At 44.2% G+C, this 8,966-nt stretch overlaps 2 protein-coding genes across 13 annotated transcripts in view; both read left to right on the top strand.

The window, feature by feature from the left end:
• Nucleotides 1–4,639, top strand: part of aak1a (AP2 associated kinase 1a) — a 29,441-nt gene extending 24,802 nt beyond the window's left edge. For 9 of the 11 annotated variants that reach the window (XM_081703669.1, XM_081703672.1, XM_081703665.1 and 6 more), the window contains one exon: nucleotides 1,961–4,639. In XM_081703669.1, the coding sequence (XP_081559795.1) occupies nucleotides 1,961–2,718 (758 nt within the window). In that variant the 3' untranslated portion in view covers nucleotides 2,719–4,639. Of the gene's footprint in view, nucleotides 466–1,960 lie in introns of those variants that run through there. The other 2 variants (XM_081703674.1, XM_081703673.1) reach the window with 1 other exon arrangement.
• A 293-nt stretch (nucleotides 4,640–4,932) lies between these two features.
• nfu1 (NFU1 iron-sulfur cluster scaffold homolog (S. cerevisiae)) lies at nucleotides 4,933–8,891 on the top strand. Of its 2 annotated transcripts, none has more exons than XM_026995975.3 (8): nucleotides 4,933–5,062; nucleotides 5,422–5,519; nucleotides 5,646–5,781; nucleotides 6,949–7,015; nucleotides 7,105–7,222; nucleotides 7,495–7,558; nucleotides 7,854–8,028; nucleotides 8,257–8,891. In XM_026995975.3, the coding sequence occupies exons 1-8, from the start codon at nucleotides 5,004–5,006 to the stop codon at nucleotides 8,296–8,298; spliced, it is 759 nt and encodes a 252-aa protein (XP_026851776.3). In that variant the 5' UTR covers nucleotides 4,933–5,003; the 3' UTR covers nucleotides 8,299–8,891. The 2 variants fall into 2 exon arrangements, with proteins under 2 accessions (XP_026851776.3, XP_026851777.1); XM_026995976.3 differs by having other exon boundaries at nucleotides 4,983–5,062; nucleotides 5,440–5,519.
• Nucleotides 8,892–8,966: the final 75 nt, after the last annotated feature.

Below are 8,966 nucleotides of genomic sequence, written 5' to 3'. Positions count from 1 at the left end.
TGTTTATTTTGTTTTGCTGTATTCAGAGCTGGTGCAAACGTAGTAAATACTGTAGAATCATCTCCATGTAGTGGATGAGATTGTGTAACATTGTCAGCTTCTTGCTCCGCCCTTCCATTCTGCTTCCCCTTCACCAGTGTGTGTCGCACCTTTTAGGTCGTCTGCAGATTTATAATGTGGCTTACCTGTGCGGCATTTTTCTCATGGGCAACCCCCACCCCCCCGTCCCAGTGACTCAGCTGAGCTGCTAGTCGCACCTTTTTTGTGTGTGCACTGTATAACTTGCCTGTTCCCGTCTGCATAAAGAGAAATAACAGTTACAACAACAAAATGTAATTGATGTCTCACTTTTCTGGAGAAAAGATGAGTTCTGTATGAGCGTGTGACTTCTATTTTTATGAGGTGGTGATGAAAAGAATTACAAAATGAGTGGGTGGGTGAATAAACTTGTAAATGCGAACAACACTGGTAGTGCGTGATGAGTGTCTCTTCGATCCTGCCCTCATAGCTGCGTACCATGGCTTGCTCCATCAATCTGGCAACCCCCCACCCCCACCCCCAAGTTCCAACTTTTACTCTCATATTCTGAAAGTCAGCTGGTCCCTGATCATTCATAGCTCAGTGGTGTTCTGATGAGCTATAACGTTACGGGTGACTGACGTCAGATGCTGGGCGTGAGTCCAGTATGACGTAACACTTGGCCCAAACCAGGCATCCCGAGAGCGCCGTTCTGTCCAAATTGCTTCTAGATTGTTGTTCCTTCCCACGTGGGCAAGATGTCGTTTGGCTAAACCAGCTTTTGAACAGTAATTACTGACCACAATTTCAAACCCCCATTCACACCCAGAATAGCTCTCCTTTTTTTTTCAGTCTTCCTGCAAGTCACAATTTACATTTTTCTTTTTATTTTCCTGAAATTCTGGTTCCAAACTCAAAAAGGTAGTGGCTCACCAGACCCTACAGCATGTACCTGTAAGACTTGGACTTAAAACACGGGACACAAGCGATCAGTGGGGAGGGGTGTGATCGCATTAGCTGCGTCTTGAGCTCTCTTGCCTTGACAGAGGATTCATTCTCAGGGGAAGGGTTAGAAAGTTCTAGATTCATGCTATATTAACCCTTTCCTACATATGCTGTCCGTTGCCTGCAGACTGAAGGTAAGAGTTTGTCTGTGTACATATCTGTATTTTAAATCATTCTGTGTTGCATTCCTCATTTTCTTGATCTTTATTATTATTAAGTCACATTTTGACATCAAACTCGGTACGGTATCTACCGGCTAACGACACTGAGTTGACCATCATGGTCACCAACAAAGTGCTCTGCTACTTGCAATGATAACTTGTTTCCGCTGTTTTTTCTTTATTTTTGTTCGTTTCACCTGTTCCTGTCAATACTCAAGACACGGTTCTGTGTTTTTAGGTCTTGACAACTTTTGACAGTTTGTGGATGCAAGACTGTAGACTGTCTGTGGTAGCTGTTATTTGTGGGTTGGTATGTGGAAGGGTTATTTTTGTCCAGTGCATCGGTGTGGGCTTTTGCTTGCAAATGTTTTGTGTTTGTATATGTGGTTTTTTTTTGGAAAATAATTATTAGATTTATAGTTACGTCATTTGTGTTGTGAATCCTATTTTAAACGTGTCTGGCATAGAACATGGCTATAGCGGAAACAACTGTCACATGATTGAGCGTGTTTTAAGGTAGACTCAGCAACATGAAATCAAAAAGATATTAAAAAGTCTTTGCTATTACAACTCCAAAGTATATCTGTCATGACCTGATCCCTCATAATTAGAACTCTTCCAGAGACCTTAGGAAAAGTGCGTCATGCTCCGACAGGCTGAGCTGTCTTGTATTGAAGTCATCTTGCTGAGTCTACGTTAGGTTGTGAGTGTTCCCGTACAGGGTCTCCTTGTTCCTGACCTGATGTGACCCTTTCGGGTCTCTCCCTGTTCTGCAGAGGCAAAAGGGACTAATGGGTATGGGAAGCTTCTGGAGGCCGCCGAAGCGGAGATCCCTGCCGAGGGCTGCTTCCATTCCAGTGACGAAGAGGACGATGAACACAAGAGCAAGGAGGTGCAGCTGAGTGGCAGCGGTTCCCGGCCGTTACTGCAGGATTCCGACGAAGAGGAGCGGGAGACGGCAGCTTCCGGAAGCCTCTGTGCTCCCTCCAGCCTGCAGCCTGCCGCTACCCCGCACTCCTCTCTGATTACCCATCAGGCCCCCGGGCAGGCCGGTCGATCGGAACCCGATGCCGACGTCTTCTCCCAAGCTCCGTTCCGGATGGCGCAGGGGGCCGACGGTGGCGGCAGCGACGACGTGTTTGCTAACGCTCCGTTCCTCCGGCCTTCTGCTCCGCCCCACCCGCCCGACGTCTTCCTCCAAGCCCCCTTCTGCAGGCGAAAGGAAACCCGGGGCTCCTTGTACCCCCATCCGGTCACCCTGTCCGGCTCGCAGCACCCCCACCCGGTGATCTCTTACCCTGGCGGCAACGAGCACAGCATCCTCAGCCAGGTGGCTCCTCAGCCCTTTCGACCGCAGGCTTTAGCCAAATACTCCAGACATTACGAGGGACCCCTCGCCTCTGAGGCTGATGGGGCCCAGTTAGGGGAGTCCGGCATGGGCAATAAGGGTCCGGTCGCTTCCTGTACGCCTGACGTAAATGATCCATTTGTTTCTGCACCCTTCCATCTTAAAGCCCCCCAGGAGAAGCACTGACACTACAAGTCCCATACACTACGCTCAAAAAGACGCCTAGAATTGAGCTGCACCTTGCAAGTCTGCACCCAGTGTATTATATTTTGTAGTCCATTGTTTTAAGAACCCAGAGATGTAGAGATGCCAAGATAAGTGTGAATCCCTTTGATTAAAAGCTGCTCCGTGAATACGTTGCAGCCATAATGTTAAATATCGTTCAAGAAAGAAGCACATTTGTGTCTTGTGGAGGGGTCTTCTGTAGGGCTGCCCCCTTATTCCTCGCAAAATGGGGGTTGTCTTATCATCTGTTCTTTGCCTACCTCAGTCTGGTCCTATGCTGAGAGAGACTGTCCATTTTTTTCGGCCTAGTGCATGTCTAAATAATGTATAATTAGGTGGTTTTGCATTGCTTTGAGGTTGACCATCAATCATTTTATATTTATATATATATATATATATATATATATATATATATATATATATTTGTATATATATATATATATATATATATATATAAATAATATGAGAGAGAGAGAGATTCACTATGTTCACTCCTTCCCTACTTGGTGCACTACTCTAATTTACACTATGGTGGTGTTTTTACCTACTGCACATTTCTTTGCACAGGCTGCTGGAGATCTCATGAATGCAGCAGCCCTGCTAACTAAACAGGAGATGAGCAGGGGTGCTTACACAGCGCTTTAAAGGGACCTCGTAAATCCTGAAGGTCCCCACTTTTAAAGCTTGCCCTCTGTCTGTCCTTTAATGCTTCCATACAGATGAGCAAATCCTTTTCTTGTCAATTAATTGAGGTCCCTGGTAATTTAGTATTTAGGTAGTAATTACCTGTCCAATCATGGGTACAGAATACCTTGATGCATTAGACACACCAAAGTGCAGTGAAACCAATTGTAATTACACTGTGCTGGTGCCACTTTGTGGAAATACGGTGGCCTTTGGGACCTTGATGTTGCCAATGTTTCCTTCATATATGCTGGATCGTGCTGCACACAAACTGACCTACAGGTTGTGAATTTGACTACACTGTCATCTTGTCTTTAGCACGGGAGATAAAACCAATAGTGATCGAATATTGATGATCTTGTAAAGGGCGACGTGCCCAGATCACGTGATTGCAAGTTGTGTCTATACCCTTTGTGGGTAATTGTGTCCACCTTATTGTTACAAGTAGCAGTACAATATTTCCTATATATGCATCAACACACGGACTTTCTAAACACCACAATATTGGATAGTATCAATACATACACATCTATTGATGTTTCTTGGCCTTGCCATTTTGACATAAGGTTCTTATTTTGTTATTTCTGTCTTTTTTCTTTTGTCTGTCTGTGTCATTTTCCTTTGGTTTATTCTTTTGAATACCTTCAAAGCGGTGAGCCGATGTAGCATCACTGTGAGTGCCCAACACCTCGTGGTAACTTCCGACTTTGCACATTCACGTGACACTACTGAGACAGTAAGGTTGTTTATCAGCTCTGGGTGACCCCGAAAGCTTGATGTGGCATTTGTATGACATGGTATTTTGTGACATTTTGAAGTGTGTACTTATTTGAACTTTTGAGATGTTTAGTGTGCGTGTGTGTGTGTGTGTGTGTGTGTGTGTGTGTGTGTGTGTGTGTGTGTGTGTGCGTGCGTGCGTGTGCGTGTGTGTGTGTGTGTGTGTTTGGGGTTTGTGCTTGCATTTTGTGTTTAACGTCTACACAGACTGTAACACAGACTCTGGAGGTGAAGGCACACATTTTGAAATACTTGAGTTATCCAAAGCACTGCTCGGTGTTGATAACTGTCATGCTAGAGTTGAATACAATAAAAGACAGGAATTGAAGAATTGTCCATAATTCTATGTAATATTGTTACTCTGAAGTACCACATGCCTATGTACTTAATAATAATGAATAATACACTTTTGTTATTTACATTCATAATATGCATAATATGAAAAGCTGGTGTAATAGATGGGCATTCTCAGCCCCCTGGAAAAGATCTTTAACAATGAACTCTGGCCTTACAGTGCAGTATTATATTAAGAAAATTATTATTATTATTGAATGATGGGTTGTTTTCATAAATGGACATCGTGGCTCACACAAAAATGATTACACTAAATGTTGTTTTTTTTAATCCAGGGTAAGTAATGCTTGCTTTCCATAAGTTGCCCATATGCCTATGAGGTTGAGTCTGCAGTTATGATGCTGACCACTAGAGGCCGCATTGCGAGCTTTGGGCTTCATACTCTCCGCTCCTGAAGCGGCGGATATGACGTCTGTTTTGGCCCGACGAACATGGCGCTGTGTCGGAGTGCAGGAGTTTTACGGAGCGTTTGCAAGATCATAACGGGCTCGTAAGTTGCAACTTTGTAGTGATGTTTTGTCTTAAGTGTTGGACTTAAAACAGTACAGACGTACGTTTATAGTAGGTCTGAGTGACAGAGACCTGGGTAACCTAACTAGTTTATCCCCACATCTGTGATTTAAAGACTCCCGACACTGGTACGCTCGGTCATGTCCATTCGTCTAAATGTAAACGTCTAAAGTTATACGTTAAACAATTCAGCGACCAAAGCAGCCTCTTAGCTAGCTCTAACTTGGCTCTCGACGCCGCTGTCAACGTGCTAAAACAAATCCTTCCTCTAATTAATAAGGTTTGATGCGTTCACATCAGTTTAAGCTCTGGTTGTTTACTTGCTCGACACGTTCATAGAAGATATCCTGCGTGCAGTTACCATGGAGACGTTCTCAGTAGGGCTCCCTTCCACGCGAAGCCCCTCGCGAGGACACTGCTGCAACCACGCGTGTTCGGTAAGTGCGTGCAGTGAGAGTCTCTCATGATTAGGCAGCGTGTGTGTGCGTGTGTGTGTGTGTGCGTGTGTGTGTGTGTGTGTGTGTGTGTGTGTGTGTAAAAAAAATGTGTGTGTGTGTGTCTAGTGAGGAGCATGTTCATTCAGACTCAGGACACTCCAAACCCAAACAGCCTTAAGTTTCTGCCTGGCCGTGCTGTGTTGGTGTCTGGGACATTAGACTTTGCTTCTCCCAGAGATGCCCACTGCTCGCCACTGGCCAGGTGAGTAATGCAGCATACTTAGACATTGTATGGTCGTTCTCTAACAGTGAAAATAGGTCTGTTCGTTGTAGTTAAACTCAGGGTGTGTCAATTAAAACAAACCCAGGTGCAATTGCTCTGTTAGTTCGGTTTGTTAGAGCAAGTCAGAACGCTGCCTTTCAGTCTCTGGTGCGCACGAAATAAGCCGACTGCGACCCCTGGATCAGGTCAATCCGCTTCTACATGAACCCTTAACTACAACGTGAAGTAATCAATTGATTTTATTTGGATTTGAATATTTAATAATTTGCCAGTTGCAGATGATGAGTGTCACATTAAAACTGAGCTTGCCTAACAAAGGCTATTGGGCAAAATCTTAATCTCACTAACCTAGAACCCATAGGTACACACAGAAGTAGTAGAGTCTGACTCCCTCAGCAGTGTCATGCACAGCCTGGCAGGTGTACAGGCCTTCTGCAGTTACAGGAAGCTTCTCAATGGATAGAGAGGCGCTGTTAGTGGTGACAGTCAGGTCTCCCAAATCTTCAGCCACTTGAAGCAGCTTTGGACCCTTGCCAAAGTTATACACCACAGCTTGAGTTTTGTCTGTGTCTGGTTTGGTAAAGCCCCAGATGTAGACATGAGCAGCGGGTCAACGTGGTGCAATGAGAAAATAAAGTGCCTCATTAGCATACGTTAGCATACAGCATTTCAGTGTGAAAGCTAAGAGAACCAGGACTAAAATGCAACAAGGTATCTTTTTTTTGTAAAGGGAAAGCGCTACAAAAACCCAAGTATTCAAAATGTTCTTCCTGCTGTGGAGGAATACCTCATGCCATCATGCCATCCTTAATGCATTTTACTATCTTGAGTTTTTGACTGATAAAAATACCACCCCACGTTCACGAACCCCTTAACCACATTTAGCCCAGCGCAGAGTATTGTTCCGGAGCGAAACGATATCAACAATATCGATATCATCAAACAATATCATATAATGTATCGCTGTCGCAAAATGTACATTGTAAAAGCGGTTCAATCAGGATCTTTTGCTTCAGCAGTAAATATGTCAGTGTGAACACTAAGAGAATGAGAATTAAAATGCAGCAGTGTATAACTTTCTGTTCTGGTCCAGACCCAATATGAACCTAAACGTACCTCAATGTCAATGTGCGATGCTCTCCACAGACAGCTGTTTAGAATTGATGGAGTCAAGAGTGTCTTCTTAGGACCAGACTTCATAACCATCACTAAGGTACAGCAAGTGAAAACGGTCTTCAAATCTTTCTTTGTCAAAAGGTTACTGTATTTAGATGAATAACTGTGGACTTGTGTTGCTTTAAGACTGATTCTGACACAGAGTGGAAGATGGTCAAACCTGATGTCTTTGCAACCATCATGGACTTCTTCACGTCTGGTCTTCCCGTCGTTAATGAAGACGCAACTCCTCAGGCAGACACAGGTATTGTGAGATTGGCATAAGTATCATCTCTTGCTCATTGAATCTGGATCATTGGTTGTTTTTCTTTATTAAAGCTAATGCTTGTATTATGGTCAAAGCATGTGTGGTAATCAATAAGGCACCAGTTAAGTTGTTTTGAGATGATTACAATTGATCTCTCTCATTGTTGCCACGTAAGCGTCGGTGGTCTTTAAATGTTGAACGTGGGGTTACACTGAACAGTCTGCTGAGCGGAAGTTGTTCTGACTCCTCTTAACAACGTCCTTCTATAGCGCCTTCGGAAGACGATGACGAGGTAGTTGCCATAATCAAAGAGCTGCTGGACACGCGCATCAGGTGCAGTTTCATCTCTTTCTCTGTCTGTTATGCTGAAATAAGACCACAAAGTAACGTTTCTGGTTATCACCTTCCAGGAAGGGTGCACTTTGCAGCAGAGGTCTTCAGCACCAGCACTGGCCAATGAACTTTGTAACTCTGATCAGGTGCAAAAGCATAAACATAACCATGCGGGTCAGTGGATTCCCAGGTGTACAGTTGAAAAGCCCCTGCTTGAACGGGGTTGTGTCTACGGGCCGAATGGAGTTTTTTGCGGGGTTTTTTTTTTTTTGAGTTGTGGTTCTCTCTCGTGTAGGCCCACAGTGCAGGAGGACGGGGGCGACGTGCTGTACCGCGGTTTTGAGGATGGCATTGTGAAGCTCAAGCTCCAGGGCTCCTGCACCAGCTGCCCCAGTGCCATAGTCACGCTGAAGAGTGGTATCCAGAACATGCTGCAGTTCTACGTCCCCGAGGTGGAGGGGGTGGAGCAAGTGAGCAGACCTGTTCCAGGAAGCGAGTGAAAACTAGTAGAGCTAACAACCTGATAGCATCTCATATGCATCTGGTGCTGGTTGGCTCCTAGTAACTTTCATTTATTATTAGCAACTAGCATTGCCTGTTCTTTTCTTTGAAATGGATGAAACATTCTTTTAAACACTGAGCTGGGGAAGGCTCGGTCAGAGAGTTACTGATCTTCTGACCTCTGTGGTTTGTCTCAGGTGAAGGAAGATTCGGACATTGAAAACAAAGCCCACCGATGAGTGCTGCTAAGCGGGAATGTTGGATCCGGACTACATCCTAGCAGTCCCGGCTCATGCCATTGTCCAGCGGAGTGAAAGGGAGGCCTGAATATGCTGGGGGCTGCTCAGTAATGGGGAGGAGGGGAGGGGAGGGGAGGGGATGTGAACCTGGATGTTGAAGGCCTTGAAAACAGTAACTGCACATTATGCCCAAAATCACGTGTGAGAACATTAAAGCCTTATAAACCATACAGGCCATTTGACAGAGAGGACTTCATAACATTAGAGAGCTCGCCAAGTAGGGAGTCACATCAGTAAAGCTCATCAATAAGCTTGAAATAACCTTTTCGACTCCAAATATACAAGGCATGGATACTAGAACATGGTTCGCTGCCTCTTTTTCTCTATTTCATTATACTGTAATGGATGTACATTCAGAATGCCAGTGATTAGCACTTCTGATACATTTAGTTTTTTTCTCTGTAACTTCAACATAAACAAATCTAATAGTGGATGGTCAATGTCTTCCTTTAGATTGTATTACTAAAATGCTTTACTTCAGTGTACAGACATAAAATGTAAAATGAATGCAAATTAAAACTGCATCTAAACAATGAATGTTTTATTTATTTTGATTAAGAAACATTGTCATTAAGCATTCACCATTTCTAATAATAGGCATCATTTCT

This window comes from Electrophorus electricus, chromosome 20 (assembly GCF_041902795.1).
Source record: "Electrophorus electricus isolate QZ-2024a chromosome 20, ASM4190279v1, whole genome shotgun sequence".
NCBI classification, from domain to species: domain Eukaryota; kingdom Metazoa; phylum Chordata; class Actinopteri; order Gymnotiformes; family Gymnotidae; genus Electrophorus; species Electrophorus electricus.
This window is presented reverse-complemented; position numbering and strand designations above follow the sequence as displayed.

Coding starts and splice junctions, on each gene's coding strand:
- nfu1 (XM_026995975.3), top strand. CDS start 5,004: ATGGCGCTGTGTCGGAGTGCAGGAGTTTTACGGAGCGTTTGCAAGATC. Junction 5,520..5,645: donor GCTGCAACCACGCGTGTTCG/GTAAGTGCGTGC, acceptor GTGTGTGTCTAG/TGAGGAGCATGTTCATTCAG. Junction 7,223..7,494: donor AACTCCTCAGGCAGACACAG/GTATTGTGAGAT, acceptor GTCCTTCTATAG/CGCCTTCGGAAGACGATGAC.